The sequence below is a fragment of the Embiotoca jacksoni genome, unplaced genomic scaffold, assembly GCF_022577435.1.
Source record: "Embiotoca jacksoni isolate LCO1_2020_lvr unplaced genomic scaffold, fEmbJac1.0.p SCAF_85, whole genome shotgun sequence".
In the NCBI taxonomy this organism is placed as follows: Eukaryota; Metazoa; Chordata; class Actinopteri; family Embiotocidae; genus Embiotoca; species Embiotoca jacksoni.
The window spans coordinates 156,432-177,233 of record NW_027185442.1 but is presented as its reverse complement, the minus strand read 5'-3'; the positions used below and the strand labels follow the sequence as shown (position 1 = coordinate 177,233).

General features: G+C 36.3%; 1 protein-coding gene across 1 annotated transcript in view; it reads right to left on the bottom strand.

The window, feature by feature from the left end:
• Window positions 1-3,673: 3,673 nt before the first annotated feature.
• Window positions 3,674-20,802, bottom strand: part of metrnlb (meteorin like, glial cell differentiation regulator b) — a 19,695-nt gene continuing 2,566 nt past the window's right edge. The window contains exons 2-6 of the mRNA XM_069139711.1: window positions 7,391-7,661; window positions 6,190-6,373; window positions 5,863-6,088; window positions 5,218-5,277; window positions 3,674-4,955 (exon numbers count right to left, since the gene is read on the bottom strand). Of these exons, the coding sequence (XP_068995812.1) occupies window positions 4,639-4,955; window positions 5,218-5,277; window positions 5,863-6,088; window positions 6,190-6,373; window positions 7,391-7,485 (882 nt within the window). The 5' untranslated portion in view covers window positions 7,486-7,661 and the 3' untranslated portion in view covers window positions 3,674-4,638. The remainder of the gene's footprint in view (window positions 4,956-5,217; window positions 5,278-5,862; window positions 6,089-6,189; window positions 6,374-7,390; window positions 7,662-20,802) is intronic.

Here is a 20,802-nt window from a genome sequence, read left to right as displayed (position 1 = left end):
CACAAACTGTTTCCATATCTAACACACAAAGGTTAACATTAAGACCCCTGTGTAGAGGGATAAGTGTGTCCCGAATTAACGAGGATGCCAAGGCGAGCTGGACCATTGCCAAGGTGGGTTGCCAGGGGGTGCTGGGTGTTGCTATGGCGGGTTGCCAGGGCGGGTTGGGTTTCTGCAGTGTGGCATGTTTGCATGTCGGCAGTGCGCAAGGCGTGTGTGCTGTGGTCCTCTCAAACTACATCCCAAGACAGACACGCATTTATACACACACACACACACACACACACGCACACGCACACACACGCGCACACGCACGCACACACACACACACACACACACACACACACACACACACACACACACACACACACACACACACACACACACACACACACACACCTTAGTTTGTGTATGTGTGTTATATATAGGCGACCCTCTCAGGTCTGTAGGATGTTAAACCTTCATGCTATGTGTTAATGCCTCCCTCTATATCTTACCATGTTACTGTCTCACTTACTCAGAATTCATTTAGCTTTATTCACATATTAAAACTAAACCAACCATGACACACATTTTAACAGAAAGCCTACAAACACTAACGTGTCAGTTTGTTTTCCACTGAGTGAACTCAGCAGAAACTCTTTTGTTTTTCCTCTTATTTCTCTTTAAGCAGATGCATAAATCTTCAGGACATGCAAAGTTCACACTGGGCAAAATTCAGCGCCCCTCTTATGTCCATCAACTTTAAATGATGCTGCCTCAAAAATTCATTTTGCTTTCTGTATTTCTGTGTGAACACATCTTATAAGTCAGAATATCTTCAGTGTTGACCCTTTTAGGTCTTGAGATTCCCCCAACTTTATGCAAAAATAAACTGCTGGAGTGTCCATTCAAGGGTCTTTAACTTCTTATTACATTTACAGAGCTGCTGTGTGTTTCTCTGGTGGTAACGTGGTAGCGTGGTGGTAATGTAGTAACGTGGTAACCTGGTAACGTGGTAATGTGGTAACGTGGTGGTAACCTGGTAACCTGGATTGCATGGTAACCTGGTAACCTGGTAACATGGTAATGTGGTGGTAATGTGATAACGTGGTAATGTGGTGGTAACCTGGTAACCTGGATTGCATGGTAACCTGGTAACCTGGTAATGTGGTGGTAATGTGATAACCTGGTAATGAGGTAAGGTGTTGGTAACCTGGTAACCTGGTAGTGTGGTAACGTGGTAATGTGGTAACCTGGTAACAAGGTAATGTAGTAACGTGGTAATGTGGTAACGTGGTGGTAACGTGGTAATGTGGTAATGTGATGGTAATGTGGTAATATGGTAATATGGTAACATGGTAACCTGGTAGCGTGGTAACGTGGTGGTAACCTGGTAACATGGTAATGTGATAACGTGGTAACCTGGTAATGTGGTAACGTGTTGGTAACCTGGTAACCTGGTAGCGTGGTAATGTGGTAATGTGGTAACCTGGTAACGTGGTGGTAACGTGGTGGTAATGTAGTAACGTGGTAACCTGGTAATGTGGTAATGTGGTAACGTGGTGGTAACCTGGTAACATGGTAATATGATAACGTGGTAACCTGGTAATGTGGTAACGTGTTGGTAACCTGGTAACCTGGTAGCGTGGTAATGTGGTAATGTGGTAACGTGGTGGTAACGTGGTGGTAATGTGGTAACGTGATGGTAACGTGATGGTAACGTGGTAATATGGTAACATGGTAACCTGGTAGCGTGGTAACGTGGTGGTAACGTGGTAACCTGGTAACATGGTAATGTGGTAACCTGGTAGTGTGGCAATGTGGTGGTAATGTGGTAACCTGGTAATGTGGTGGTAACCTGGTAACATGGTAATGTGATAACGTGGTAACCTGGTAATGTGGTAACGTGTTGGTAACCTGGTAACCTGGTAGCGTGGTGGTAATGTAGTAACATCGTAACCTGGTAATGTGGTAATGTGGTGGTAATGTAGAAACGTGGTGTAACCTGGTAATGTGGTAATATGGTGATAGTGTAGTAACGTGGTGTAACCTGGTAATGTGGTAAGGTAGTAATGTGGTAACCTGGTAACGTGGGGTAATGTGGTAACATGGTAACATGGTGGTAATGTAGTAATGTGGTAACCTGGTATTGTGGTGCTAATGTAGTAACGTGGTGGTAACCTGGTAACCTGGTGACGTGGTAACGTGGTGGTAATGTAGTAACGTGGTGGTGCATGTCTCTGGCCTGCGCTTGTCATCTCCAACAGTTCTTCTCTTCTATCTCTATGCTGTCCTTTTCTCTCTCTGCTCTCCTCTCAACCCAACTGGTCGAGGCAGATGGCCGCCCACCTCTGAGCCTGGTTCTGTCGGAGGTTTCTTCCTGTTAAAGGGAGTTTTTCTTCCCTCTGTTGGAGGTTTTTCTCCCTTAAAGAGGAGTTTTTTTTTTCCCTCCTAGCTTATGTGGGAATTGTTGAATTGTTGGTTTCTCTGTATAATATTGTAACGTCTTGCTGTAAGGACTTTAATGTGTTAAGTGCCATGAAATAACCTCTGCTGTGATTTGGCGCAATATAAATAAAGTTGAATTGAATTGAATTGGTAACCTGGTGACCTGGTGACGTGGTAACGTGGTGGTAATGTAGTAACGTGGTGGTAACCTGGTAACCTGGTAATGTGGTGGTAATGTAGTAACATGGTGGTAACTTGGTAATCTGCTGGTAACCTGGTAACGTGGTGGTAATGTAGTAATGTGGTAACGCCAACACAGACGTTACAGAGAGAAAAAAAAAACAGCACTTTCAAAACACCTGCAGTCTAAATGTATGATGCTGGTCAGGAGTAAAACATGGTGGATCGGTACTGTTACAGGACACGTGATTTGTCTCTGCAGATGGAGGTGCGCGTGTGTGCTCGTCTGACTATCTTTGTGAGGACCAGTTAGTGTTTCAGACAGAGTGAGGACATTTTGGTCAGTCCCCATTTTGAGACACTTTCAAAGAGCTGTTTGAGGGTTCAGACTTAGAATTAAGTTCAGCAATTTGGTTGTGACGGTTTAGATTAAAGGGGATGCATGATGCAACAAGTGTCCTCACAAGGATAGCCACTCAAACACGTGTGTGTGTGTGTGTGAGCGCGCACACACACACACACACGCGCACACACACACACACACACACACACACACACACACACACACACACAACTGTTGACAGCAGGCGGACCCTCTGAGGTCGTTCATACATCCGCCTCTTCCTTCAGCTCTCCACCCATCAATATGAATAATCTTAACCGTCCATCAACTGAACATTAGTGTTGTATTTTGACAGGCATGTTTCTGCTGCTATTAAACTATATAACTAAATTCCTACATGAAGTATGCAATGCATATCCTGTAACTTTAGCACTGCACTCCCTACATGGTCTTCTTACATAGTTTAAACTTGTATGATAATTCAGTTCATTTCATGAAACCCTGACTGAGAGGCAGCTAACTTTTGGTCCCTCATTATTTTGTTCCAATGATGAACTTCATTTGCCTTTTTTCTGTTTTTTCTGCCACACTGAGGCTCTTTTTTCCATGCAGTGCAGGAGACACAGGGACAGGTTTGTTCATAAAATATTTCTGATAACATGGTGTCCACACATCAGGACATGTTGCTCATACCAGCACATTACTGCTGCACACCTTTTGTCAACAAAAAGACACGTCTTTTATTGTTCTGTACATATGTATGAACCCTTTGAACTCATTACCAAAACACACAAACTCCATACATAAAGACTCACAGAGCTGCACACGAAACACTTCTGTCAGAAGACTCCTAAACTGTACAGGAAGCTTTTTACAAAGCAAACGTTCATTTCAAGAATGAGCATCATGAGAATAAAAATGTTCACCAGTTAGGCACAAATGTAAATTTACGCCATTCATCCATTCATCCATCCATCCATTCATTCATTCATTCATCCATCCATCCATCCATCCATTCATCCATCCATCCATTCATCCATCCATTTATCCATCCATCCATCCATCCATCCATCCATCCATTTATCCATCCATTCATCCATCCATCCATCCATCCATCCATCCATCCATCCATTCATCCATCCATCCATCCATCCATCCATCCATCCATCCATCCATCCATCCATCCATCCATTTATCCATCCATCCATTTATCCATCCATCCATCCATCCATTTATCCATCCATCCATCCATCCATCCATTTATCCATCCATTTATCCATCCATCCATCCATCCATCCATCCATCCATCCATCCATCCATTTATCCATCCATCCATCCATCCATCCATCCATCCATCCATCCATCCATTTATCCATCCATCCATCCATCCATCCATCCATCCATCCATTCATTCATGCACACTCTTATAAACACTTGTGCATGCGGAGGACGTGTCCGTTCAGACAGCACAGTCTTCTTAAATGTTCCGACCGTCCAACTGATTTTCTGCTGAAGGAAAATTGAATCTGCACAGTCCTGAAAAGAGTCTGGAGATGCAGCTTTAACCGTGACCAGCTATCTGGAAGCCCACTTATTCCTTATCGCTCCATCCTCCAAATTACACATCTACCGCTTTGTCTTTTTAAGAGCACTCGTTGTTTGCTTCAGAGCCGTGAAGCGACCTCTCAACTGGTGTCTATGTGACACGGGTTCGTTCCCTGTTTCTGTGCTCTGACGTACAGCTTCAGGAAGTCCTTGTAGCGAGGTGCACAGCCAAGCCAGGCTTCACCGAAGTGGACTGAGCCAGTCAAAAGGTACTCGTCCTCTGCTGGGTGCTCACCGCACCGTGCGGGAACGTTGACCCGTCCGGTCCAGCCGCGTCCTTTAGCTCCTCCCCAAACAAACACGCCGCTCTTCTGACGAAACAGGCGGCTCAAAGTCACCACGACCAGCGAGAGCTCGCTCGTACCTGACGAAAACCCTCGAAAGATACCGCTGCCAGCTACAGAGACGGGAAGAGGCAAAACAGGACCTGTCAATCAAAGGATCAATCACACCTGAAACTAAAGTGTGAAATAAATCTGAACTTCAATAAAACAAAACCTGACTCAGTTCAATACTGCTGCTGTTTTGCTGCTGTAGCTTTATTGTATGAGAAGATAATGTGGCTACATTTAGATATTATTATTAAACTCACTTTTTTTTCCAAAATGGTCAAACGATCCCTTTAATGTGTGCGTCTATGTTTGTGTATCTGTATTTACCAAAGTCAGTGGAACACACGGCCATGAGGACGTCTTCATCTGAACACGGCTGACAGCTGACTGGAACACAAAATAACATGAAACACTTTATGTGAAATCATTTCAAACATAGAATCATAAGTTCTTATTTTATTGACTCATTTTCTGTCCTCGTTACTGTTTGGATTATGTCTTTCTGTCTTTCTGTGTTTCTCTGTCTTTCTATGTCCCCTCCACCCCACCGTCCTTCCCCTTCACCTCCACCGTCCTTCCCCTCCTGTTTCCTTATTCTTTAAATTCTAGATATGATTTGGCAACAACTCTTACTGGATTTAAACTTTACATGAATGCACAAACAATAAGGCCCTGCTCACAATGTCCTTATGACACAATAATTATTGAGAAGCTCCTCCCTTTGAAATTTTTTTAGATTTGTGTGAAAAGAGAGTTAAAGTTTGAGTTATACTGCATGTAAAGAAAGTATTCAGTGGCATTGTTCACATAATAAATCACAAGAAAAAAGGTGGCAGAAAATGAATCTCTGTAGTGGCACAAGTCTATCTGCTAGTGCAAATTACATAAGACAAGAATCTGGCACAAATAAGATCTTCATCTTTATGTACTTGGGAGATACGCGTTTCAGAGAAATAGTTTTCTGCATGTTACCTGAACCAGGGAGCAGGTACGGGTACATGTGAGCTCCTGGCCCCCGACTGGGCACCAGCTCATACTGGAAAGCTGTGATCCTCCGGCTGATGTCTGGCTGTGGGACGGCCTCCACAAAGAGAGCCCCCTCTGCCAGGCTGAAACAGCTCACCGCCCCCCGAGCCTGGTCCCGGTCGGCCAGCAGCAGCCTCAGATCCCCGGTGTGCTCCAGGTACACATGAGAACCCTGAACGAGGAAAAGTTACATCCGCTTCACAAATCCTACTGACAGGGTTTTATTGTGACGATGATGACGGAGATTCATCCAAACGTTAGACTGAACTCTACCTGGGAGGACGTGTGGGGCTTGATGCACACATGGAGACCTGCCATGTGTCCCGACGAAGGCTCTATGTTGGGCCGCAGGTTGACCACGATGGCCCCGGTGGGGTAGAGCCACTCCAGGGAGCCCTGAGAGCAGCGCAGGTACACCTGCTCCACATCTCTGCGATGAGACTCGTGGCTCAAACCGCTGCACAGTAAAAATAGCGGGTTTTTTTAGAGCGCAGAAAATGACCACATCACTGAAATCATCAAAATGACCAGTAAACAGAATCAAGGAAACTTAATAATGCTAAATTACACAATATAATAACCTGAAAATATGCTTGTGAAAACAGAAGAAATATATCTAACAACATGCTACAAAAGCAACGTTAAAGAAATGTTTAATAATAGTCATTAAAGGAACAGTCTGTGCAGGAGCTCCTCAACACCAGGAACTCATTAAGTCGTTGGAAGTGAGGCGGCCAAACTTCACAACACAGAGTGCAAAGTACAGGCTTTGTTTTTTATGACTGGGGGACTTGGAGGAGTTCAAAGGCACCATGTGGTGTATTTACTTCAGATCGAAGGGAGCAGAAGCATTCATGTGATTTACTAAATCTGAGAGTCAGCATATTTAATCAAATTGAGGCGCCTCCTGTGCTGACACAAGATCTGTTTGTTAGTTGTGGGAGTTATTTTTACTTTCTGAGAAAGAGTGACTGTGTTAACAGATTCTGATTAATTAAAGATTGATAATGAGATCATTACATTTAGAAACCACAAGCAATGAATGTCACAATAAAGCAGCCAAAACTTCCTTAACCACTGCCAGTTCTTTTCTTATTATATTCTGACCTTTGAGCGCCCTTCCTGAGGATAGGCTAAATATTAACACTGATGTAATTACTCCTTTGAGACTCTAGAAATGTAGGTAATTAATTAGTAATTAATAACAGAAACAGTTCAGCCCCTTTCTAACACACCTTTCATGATTCATCAGTATTTGTAGAATATGATCCCGGATTAAAGTAAAAAAACAACAAATCATTATTCCTTTTCTTGAGGAATTAATGCCCACCTATAAATTGCTGTATGAACTGTGTGCAGACTTTATCACCACAGAAAACAGTGCAAATGTTCTCGGCTCTATCAGCCTGTCATGAACGGATATAATAGCTGCTCCTGAACCGGATCAGAACCGGGATCAGAGCTCCATCCTCACCTTCCTCTCCAGCTACACTGGTCGCTGGAGTACTGAGCCGCCGCCCGACACAGGAGCACAGCTGTGATCCAGTGCGCAGCCCACGGCCGCAGCATGGCTGCCTGTCCGCCCCGGCAGTCTCCGGATCCACGTCCACCAGACCGGACCAGACCGGACCAGACCCGCGCGCTCTGCAGCTCCCCAACCGACACTGTCCAGTCAAAAAGTTCCCAAATGCTCCGTTGAATGCACGCGAGCTACATGGCGAGCTCAACCGAAGCAAGAGTTGCGTCTGCAGCAGAAAAACACGACAAGGAGTTTGAGAGAAGCAGCGCGCGCAGCAGGACCACAGACTGTTTGGAAAACCTGCGCTGTGCGCGCGCTGCTTCACGTCAGTGGGGGCGCGTGCCAGCAGCTGACTCCGCTTGAGTGACACGCGAGCGCTCGCGCCCAAACCCCTCCCACAGATTCACCGGAAAGATATGTGTGGACTGAGCATTCACCGTTCTGGTGACCAAGCTTTAACACAACCGGTACTGGTACTGGTACCAGAACCAAGAATCAAGAATCAAGCTTTAACACAACTGTACACAACGCAACTGTACTGATACCAGAGCCAAGTCTTAACACAACTGGTACTGGTACTGGAACCAAGAACCAAGCTTTAACACAACTGTACTGGTACCAGAACCAAGAATAAAGCTTTAACACAACTGTACACAACGCAACTGTACTGATACCAGAGCCAAGTCTTAACAGAACTGGTACTGGTACCAGAACCAAGAACCAAGCTTTAACACAACTGTACTGGTACCAGAACCAAGAATAAAGCTTTAACACAACTGTACTGGTACCAGAACCAAGAATAAAGCTTTAACACAACTGTACACAACGCAACTGTACTGATACCAGAGCCAAGTCTTAACAGAACTGGTACTGGTACCAGAACCAATAACCAAGCTTTAACACAACTGTACTGGTACCAGAACCAAGTCTTAACACAACTGGTAGTGGTACCAGAACCAATAACCAAGCTTTAACACAACTGTACTGGTACCAGAACCAATACTGGTTCGAAGCCTCGTGTTTTGAAACACAAACAATAAGAGAAAAAAAGAAACTTGACAAATTTCTTGAGCAACTGAAACACTTTAAACAAAATCTGGTTTCAAATAAAAAGCTGACGTGCACATAAAGATTTGTGGGTCTGTTTGCCAACAGATTTATTATTTATTATGTCGGCTACTCGTGAGACCAACAGCATAAACACACGGTTCATATTATCAGCGTGAACATGAGTTCACTCCAACAGCTTCTGAACTAGTTCAACACTATTTACTCTATTCATGCTGATTCAGTTGTGCTTTGGTCTTTAATATTTCTGCTCCTTTCTTCCTCTATGACGTGATTTCCAGAGTCTATAATCATCTGACAATAAAAAGGAAAGAAGCTCCAACATAACAAAAAGTCACATGTGCTCTAAACGCCTGTTTGGGTTTCGGCAGGTTTTCCTGAGAACACAGAAGGAAGAGAATGAAACCGACTCGTCCCATTCAGACAGAGCAGGGATGCTGAACCCCCCCCCCCCCCTCCCCGACACAGACACACATACTCCCCCCCCCCCCCCCCCCCCACACACACAGACACACACATACACCCCACCCCGACACAGACACACATACCCCCCCCCCCCACACACACACACACAGACACACACATACACCCCACCCCGACACAGACACACACATACCCCCCCCCCCCACACCCTTTAGAAAGGCTGTTTTATTTCTGCAGCTTTATCAATGTCTGATAATTCATTAACAATTTTTCAATGAAGTTATTAATAAAAAACAAGTTACCAAGTTGTGAAAAAATTCTTTGACTTATTATGAACATGGGCTGACATAATTTATTCACCTCAGATTTGTTTTTCCTAATGGTTTATAAGTGAGCAATAATTAATGATTTATTATCCACTAAAGGCTGAGAGGTGCAGCACCCCCCCCCCCCCCCCCGAGCTTGAGTCTAATCCTGTCACCACAGCAGAGGACGGCTGCTGATGTGCTGTTTGACACCTCAGATGCTCCTTCACCATGTGAAGTATTTACAGAGCAGCAAAGCCCCCCCCCCCCCCCCCTCCCGGTCACCTGGCTCTTCTCAAGCGGCCTGACAGGAGGAACGCTTCGTCTGTCTGCACACGGCTTCACATTCTTCTTTCTCTCATTTCAACCTTTCATGACCTTTTCCTCTCTTTTTAAGAAATCTGAATTCATCTTCAGGGCTGGCTGAGGACCTCCTCTGGATCTGGAGCCAAGTCGCCAGTAGTTGTTGAACACTGTGATACCACTTTGTAATTCTCTACAGAGGGAGAGAACAGTGAGGCAGTGAACATGAAAGACATGTTTTTCAGGCTGACTAGCTAACTGGATATTAGCAGAACGATTCTGATGCCTTCATTTCTTGACCCATTTAGACCATAGAATGTAAATAAAAATGTGGGTAGTCTGTGGGTTTAAAAAGTGAAGCCAATGTGTTAGTGCCTTAAAGTGCAATACCACTGAGGGCCACCAGGGGCTGGCTGATGTCATCAGTTAAGTTCACTCCTTCAGATCAATATTCTAGTGGTTCTTCTGAAAATAATTTCATAAATAATGAGATATTAGGTCTATGTTTGGGAGTGTGTGGGGTATGATTGACATGGCTGGTGGGCGAGTGTGTTGTCAGGTTTTTCAGTCCGATCAAACCCTCACTGTTCCCATCTTTTACAAATATATAATATTACAATACAACTGGCTTCTAAAAACACAGAAGACAAGAAGCAAAATGTCACCGGAGACCTGACAACAGCAGCTCATAAACCAACAGATGCAGAATCATATAATATAGGTAAACAGATGAAAAAAATTCAAACTAAGTGAGCTTTCTGTCCTCAGCAAAGCATAACTCACACATGCACACAGACACAAATGCTGAAACAAAGTGGTAATACTCCAGGTGAATCAGTGTCTGACCTCTGACCTCTGACCTCTCTCCACTCAAACTGTATAAGTGGGCGTGAACTTCTTTCTGCACATGAGCAGCTTTGTTGACCAGCAGGCAGCAGGGTCACGCTCATCCATTGTGTGTGTGTGTGTGTGTGTGTGTGTGTGTGTGTGTGTGTGTGTGTGTGTGTGTGTTATCAGGTCTGATTTCTGCAGAGACGGCATGTAAACACTGAGTAAAGCTCTGTTTACTGGTTCATATATGGTCCATCTGGTCCACCGAGTGCTTCATGAGGAGGAGACGACACGTCTTCAGTCTCAAACAACTCGCTGTGGTTTGTTACATTGTAAAATAACTGGTGTCCATTTATCCAAAGCACCTTACAGCTTCATGACGAATACACTTTGAATGACTAGTCACAATAAAATGCAGAGAAATGTTACGCCTTAAATATACCTTTCTATAGACAAAACAATTCAGTTCAGCAAGAAATCAAACTGCAGGTTCATTAACGATAATAATAGTTTGTTTCTTAGCTCCTGACAAACATCAGGTCTTTGAGGAAAACATGATATCGTTTAAGGCTACAAAAAAAAAAAAATCACTGACTTGGTTCATGAGGAAAGCTGAATGAGTCTATTGGGTAAAAGGTTTTTTCAGAGGCAGCCCCTAATTGCCTACTGTGGTATTGCACTTTAAGGCTTCTCTTTTCACACCCAGAGGTTTTGTCCATTTTGATATACAAGTCTAAGGTTTTAGAGTCAGAACTTATTGTTCCATTTGAACTGGGAAGTTTGAATTTCTAAATTCTCAGTTGGAAGTTTCAACCAGAAGGCGCCTTGAAGATGGAAACCCACCAAACCCAAACTTTAAAATCCAAGATGGCTGCTCCATGCTTTAACAATAAAGCTGCAGTAATACTCTTTACAAGCTCTCAGTTTTATTTGTCTTATTAAATCACTAGTACCGACATTACTATCTAACCTGTCTGTGGATATGTTGTTACCGTGTTTGTATGCACAAATACCACGTTAGGCGATAAACTGGTACGACTAACAATGGCTAACTTGGCTTTTCCAACTGTTTTAATGGAAAGCTGTCAACTTGGTTCTGATGTCATTCTTAGTTTCAACATCCATACTAACACGCATGGAAACACATTTCACGTGACAAATTATGTACAATAGACACGCCCACCAAAACCTGGGAGACACTATTTTTGGTGACCCAAAAGATTCTGTGACCTGCAGGTTGTTTGTTTGTTTGTTTAGTAATTTGTTTGTTTGTGTTTCTGCATGAGGAGTAACATAGTTATGGGATAAGAATATCAGGGAAGGAATCAGAATGGGTCACCAAATACAGTGCAACAGCATGAAGGGTTAATAACTCCAGTGGACACGAGAGTTGTTACAGATCAGACGGATAATAGTTTGCGTCCTGCAGATGAAAGCAGCATTATAAAACAGCTGTTAACATTGACAACAAGGCCTTATGACATTAAACATGTTAAATCAATCAACATGTATACGTAACATACAGTCCAGACTACAGAGCAAACCTGCAGGTTTCAAAGTAAAACAGGGTCAGAAGCTTTTTCAAAAGTCTCCGTTTTGGGGGTTCATTAGTCGTGCGGACGCCGACGTACCAAAACGTGTTTTAAAACTGAATCCGTGTTAAATGAACAGTGCGGCTGCAGCGCTGACTGATCCGCGTTCGGACAGGCGCAGACGGAAGAGGCTAAACATGGAGGATGTGATCTTTTTCTCACAGCACCTGAAACCGGACCGAGCTGAATCAGGCTCAAACACTCCTGCTATCGACCCAACTGAATCCAATCCAACTATGGAGCAGTGATTCTGTCCAACGTACGTTCAGTTGGGAGTTGAGCACCAGTTCTTCTCTCCTGACTGAGAGACTGTTGTACCAACAGACCACCTCGCTGACCCAGAAACACTGGGAGGGATTCTGTGGAGGAACGTCTGTTTACCTTTGGGCAGAAAAACTGCTCTCTGTGAGGTCAAATAAACTTGGTTTTGTGTTTATGTATCAGAACTGCACCCTCTAAAGAACTTATTGTTCTTTAGATTTCATAAGAGACCCAGGCAAAGAAAAACAAACGTGTGCACATTTGCAGCAGATGTGTGCGTGTCTGTTGCATCAGAGAACGACAGTGAAGAAATGTGGTCATAAAACGTTGCAGCCTTCACAAATTGAAGCTTCTGGGATGAAGCTTCCTTCACTTCATGTTCACAGGACAGCGAGTCCTCACATTACGATAACACATTATAATAACACATTACGATAACACATTACGATAACACATTATAATAACACATTATAATAACACATTACGATAACACATTATTATAACACATTACGATAACACATTACGATAACACATTACGATAACACATTATAATAACACATTATGATAACACATTACGATAACACATTATAATAACACATTACGATAACATTACGATAACACATTACGATAACACATTATAATAACACATTATGATAACACATTATAATAACACATTACGATAACACATTATAATAACACATTATGATAACACATTACGATAACACATTACAATAACACATTACGATAACACATTACGATAACACATTACCATAACACATTATTATAACACATTACGATAACACATTACGATAACACATTACGATAACACATTACGATAACACATTACGATAACACATTACCATAACACATTATTATAACACATTACGATAACACATTACGATAACACATTATAATAACACATTACGATAACATTACGATAACACATTACGATAACACATTATAATAACACATTATGATAACACATTATAATAACACATTACGATAACACATTACGATAACACATTACGATAACACATTACGATAACACATTACAATAACACATTATAATAACACATTATAATAACACATTACGACAACACATTACAATAACACATTACGATAACACATTACGATAACACATTACGATAACACATTATAATGACACATTACGATAACACATTACAATAACACATTACAATAACACATTACGATAACACATTGTAATAACACATTACTATAACACATTACGATAACACATTATAATAACACATTACGATAACACATTACGATAACACATTACGATAACACATTACAATAACACATTATAATAACACATTATGATAACACATTATGATAACACATTACAATAACACATTATGATAACATTACGATAACACATTACGATAACACATTATAATAACACATTACGATAACACATTATAATAACATTATAATAACACATTTTAATAACACATTACGATAACACATTATAATAACATTACAATAACACATTACGATAACACATTATAATAACACATTACGATAACACATTACGATAACACATTATAATAACACATTACGATAACACATTATAATAACACATTACGATAACACATTACAATAACACATTACGATAACACATTACGATAACACATTGTAATAACACATTACGATAACACATTACAATAACACATTACTATAACACATTACGATAACACATTACAATAACACATTACGAATAACACATTACGATAACACATTACAATAACACATTATAATAACACATTATGATAACACATTATGATAACACATTACAATAACACATTATGATAACATTACGATAACACATTACGATAACACATTATAATAACACATTACGATAACACATTATAATAACACATTACGATAACACATTACGATAACATTATAATAACACATTTTAATAACACATTACGATAACACATTATAATAACATTACAATAACACATTACGATAACACATTACGATAACACATTACGATAACACATTACAATAACACATTATAATAACACATTATGATAACACATTACGATAACACATTATTATAACACATTACGATAACACATTACGATAACACATTACGATAACACATTATAATAACACATTATGATAACACATTACGATAACACATTACGATAACACATTATAATAACACATTACGATAACATTACGATAACACATTATAATAACACATTATGATAACACATTATAATAACACATTACGATAACACATTACAATAACACATTACGATAACACATTACGATAACACATTACCATAACACATTATTATAACACACTACGATAACACATTACGATAACACATTACGATAACACATTACAATAACACATTACGATAACACATTATAATAACATTACAATAACACATTACGATAACACATTATAATAACACATTACGATAACACATTACGATAACACATTATAATAACACATTACGATAACACATTATAATAACACATTACGATAACACATTACAATAACACATTACGATAACACATTACGATAACACATTGTAATAACACATTACAATAACACATTATGATAACACATTACGATAACACATTACGATAACACATTATAATGACACATTACGATAACACATTACAATAACACATTACAATAACACATTACGATAACACATTACAATAACACATTACGATAACACATTGTAATAACACATTACGATAACACATTACGATAACACATTACGATAACACATTACGATAACACATTATAATAACACATTATGATAACACATTATGATAACACATTACAATAACACATTATGATAACATTACGATAACACATTACGATAACACATTATAATAACACATTACGATAACACATTATAATAACATTATAATAACACATTTTAATAACACATTACGATAACACATTATAATAACATTACAATAACACATTACGATAACACATTATAATAACACATTACGATAACACATTACGATAACACATTATAATAACACATTACGATAACACATTACAATAACACATTACGATAACACATTACGATAACACATTGTAATAACACATTACGATAACACATTACAATAACAAATTACAATAACACATTACGATAACACATTACAATAACACATTACGATAACACATTACGATAACACATTACAATAACACATTATAATAACACATTATGATAACACATTATGATAACACATTACAATAACACATGATAACATTACGATAACACATTACGATAACACATTATAATAACACATTACTATAACACATTATAATAACACATTACGATAACACATTACAATAACATTATAATAACACATTTTAATAACACATTACGATAACACATTATAATAACATTACTATAACACATTACGATAACACATTACAATAACACATTACGATAACACATTATGATAACACATTACGATAACACATTATTATAACACATTACGATAACACATTATAATAACACATTACGATAACATTACGATAACACATTATAATAACACATTATGATAACACATTATAATAACACATTACGATAACACATTACAATAACACATTACGATAACACATTACGATAACACATTACCATAACACATTATTATAACACACTACGATAACACATTACGATAACACATTACGATAACACATTACAATAACACATTACGATAACACATTACGATAACACATTACCATAACACATTATTATAACACATTACGATAACACATTACAATAACACATTATAATTACACATTACGATAACATTACGATAACACATTACGATAACACATTATAATAACACATTACGATAACACATTATAATAACACATTACGATAACACATTACGATAACACATTACGATAACACATTACGATAACACATTACGATAACACATTACAATAACACATTACGATAACACATTGTAATAACACATTACTATAACACATTACGATAACACATTATGATAACACATTACGATAACACATTACGATAACACATTACAATAACACATTATAATAACACATTATGATAACACATTATGATAACACATTATGATAACATTACGATAACACATTACGATAACACATTATAATAACACATTACGATAACACATTATAATAACATTATAATAACACATTTTAATAACACATTACGATAACACATTATAATAACATTACAATAACACATTACGATAACACATTATAATAACATTATAATAACACATTTTAATAACACATTACGATAACACATTATAATAACATTACAATAACACATTACGATAACACATTATAATAACATTACGATAACATTATAATAACACATTACAATAACACATTATAATAACATTATAATAACACATTACGATAACACATTACAATAACACATTACGATAACACATTACGATAACATTATAATAACACATTACGATAACACATTACGATAACACATTACGATAACACATTACGATAACACATTATAATAACACATTACGATAACACATTATAATAACACATTACGATAACACATTACAATAACACATTATGATAACACATTACGATAACATTATAATAACACATTACGATAACACATTATAATAACACATTATGATAACACATTATAATAACACATTACGATAACACATTACAATAACACATTACGATAACACATTACGATAACACATTACCATAACACATTATTATAACACACTACGATAACACATTACGATAACACATTACAATAACACATTACGATAACACATTACGATAACACATTACCATAACACATTATTATAACACATTACGATAACACATTACAATAACACATTATAATTACACATTACGATAACATTACGATAACACATTACGATAACACATTATAATAACACATTACGATAACACATTACAATAACACATTACGATAACACATTACGATAACACATTACGATAACACATTACGATAACACATTACGATAACACATTATAATAACACATTATAATAACACATTACGACAACACATTACAATAACACATTACGATAACACATTACGATAACACATTATAATGACACATTACGATAACACATTACAATAACACATTACGATAACACATTGTAATAACACATTACTATAACACATTACGATAACACATTATGATAACACATTACGATAACACATTACGATAACACATTACAATAACACATTATAATAACACATTATGATAACACATTATGATAACACATTATGATAACATTACGATAACACATTACGATAACACATTATAATAACACATTACGATAACACATTATAATAACATTATAATAACACATTTTAATAACACATTACGATAACACATTATAATAACATTACAATAACACATTACGATAACACATTATAATAACATTATAATAACACATTTTAATAACACATTACGATAACACATTATAATAACATTACAATAACACATTACGATAACACATTATAATAACATTACGATAACATTATAATAACACATTACAATAACACATTATAATAACATTATAATAACACATTACGATAACACATTACAATAACACATTACGATAACACATTACGATAACACATTATAATAACACATTACGATAACACATTACGATAACACATTACGATAACACATTATAATAACACATTACGATAACACATTATAATAACACATTACGATAACACATTACAATAACACATTATGATAACACATTACGATAACATTATAATAACACATTACGATAACACATTATAATAACACATTATGATAACACATTATAATAACACATTACGATAACACATTACGATAACACATTACGATAACACATTATAATAACACATTATTATAACACATTACGACAACACATTACAATAACACATTACGATAACACATTACGATAACACATTACGATAACACATTATAATGACACATTACGATAACACATTACAATAACACATTACAATAACACATTACGATAACACATTGTAATAACACATTACTATAACACATTACGATAACACATTATAATAACACATTACGATAACACATTACGATAACACATTACGATAACACATTACAATAACACATTATAATAACACATTATGATAACACATTACGATAACACATTACAATAACACATTATGATAACATTACGATAACACATTACGATAACACATTACTATAACACATTACGATAACACATTACGATAACACATTACGATAACACATTACAATAACACATTATGATAACACATTACGATAACACATTACAATAACACATTACAATAACACATTACGATAACACATTGTAATAACACATTACTATAACACATTACAATAACACATTACAATAACACATTACGATAACATTATAATAACACATTACGATAACACATTATAATAACACATTATGATAACACATTATAATAACACATTACGATAACACATTACAATAACACATTACGATAACACATTACGATAACACATTACCATAACACATTATTATAACACACTACGATAACACATTACGATAACACATTACGATAACACATTACAATAACACATTACGATAACACATTACGATAACACATTACCATAACACATTATTATAACACATTACGATAACACATTACAATAACACATTATAATTACACATTACGATAACATTACGATAACACATTACGATAACACATTATAATAACACATTACGATAACACATTATAATAACACATTACGATAACACATTACGATAACACATTACGATAACACATTACGATAACACATTACGATAACACATTATAATAACACATTATAATAACACATTACGACAACACATTACGATAACACATTACGATAACATTACGATAACACATTATAATGACACATTACGATAACACATTACAATAACACATTACGATAACACATTGTAATAACACATTACTATAACACATTACGATAACACATTATGATAACACATTACGATAACACATTACGATAACACATTACAATAACACATTATAATAACACATTATGATAACACATTATGATAACACATTATGATAACATTACGATAACACATTACGATAACACATTATAATAACACATTACGATAACACATTATAATAACATTATAATAACACATTTTAATAACACATTACGATAACACATTATAATAACATTACAATAACACATTACGATAACACATTATAATAACATTATAATAACACATTTTAATAACACATTACGATAACACATTATAATAACATTACAATAACACATTATAATAACATTACGATAACATTATAATAACACATTACAATAACACATTATAATAACATTATAATAACACATTACGATAACACATTACAATAACACATTACGATAACACATTACGATAACACATTATAATAACACATTACGATAACACATTACGATAACACATTACGATAACACATTATAATAACACATTACGATAACACATTACAATAACACATTATGATAACACATTACGATAACATTATAATAACACATTACGATAACACATTATAATAACACATTATGATAACACATTATAATAACACATTACGATAACACATTACGATAACACATTACGATAACACATTATAATAACACATTATAATAACACATTACGACAACACATTACAATAACACATTACGATAACACATTACGATAACACATTACGATAACACATTATAATGACACATTACGATAACACATTACAATAACACATTACAATAACACATTACGATAACACATTGTAATAACACATTACTATAACACATTACGATAACACATTATAATAACACATTACGATAACACATTACGATAACACATTACGATAACACATTACAATAACACATTATAATAACACATTATGATAACACATTACGATAACACATTACAATAACACATTATGATAACATTACGATAACACATTACGATAACACATTATAATAACACATTACGATAACACATTATAATAACATTATAATAACACATTTTAATAACACATTACGATAACACATTATAATAACATTACAATAACACATTACGATAACACATTATAATAACATTACGATAACATTATAATAACACATTACGATAACACATTATAATAACATTATAATAACACATTACGATAACACATTACGATAACACATTACGATAACACATTATAATAACACATTACGATAACACATTACGATAACACATTACGATAACACATTATAATAACACATTACGATAACACATTATAATAACACATTACGATAACACATTACAATAACACATTATGATAACACATTACGATAACATTATAATAACACATTACGATAACACATTACAATAACACATTACGATAACACATTGTAATAACACATTACGATAACACATTACAATAACACATTACTATAACACATTACGATAACACATTACAATAACACATTACGATAACACATTACGATAACACATTACGATAACACATTACA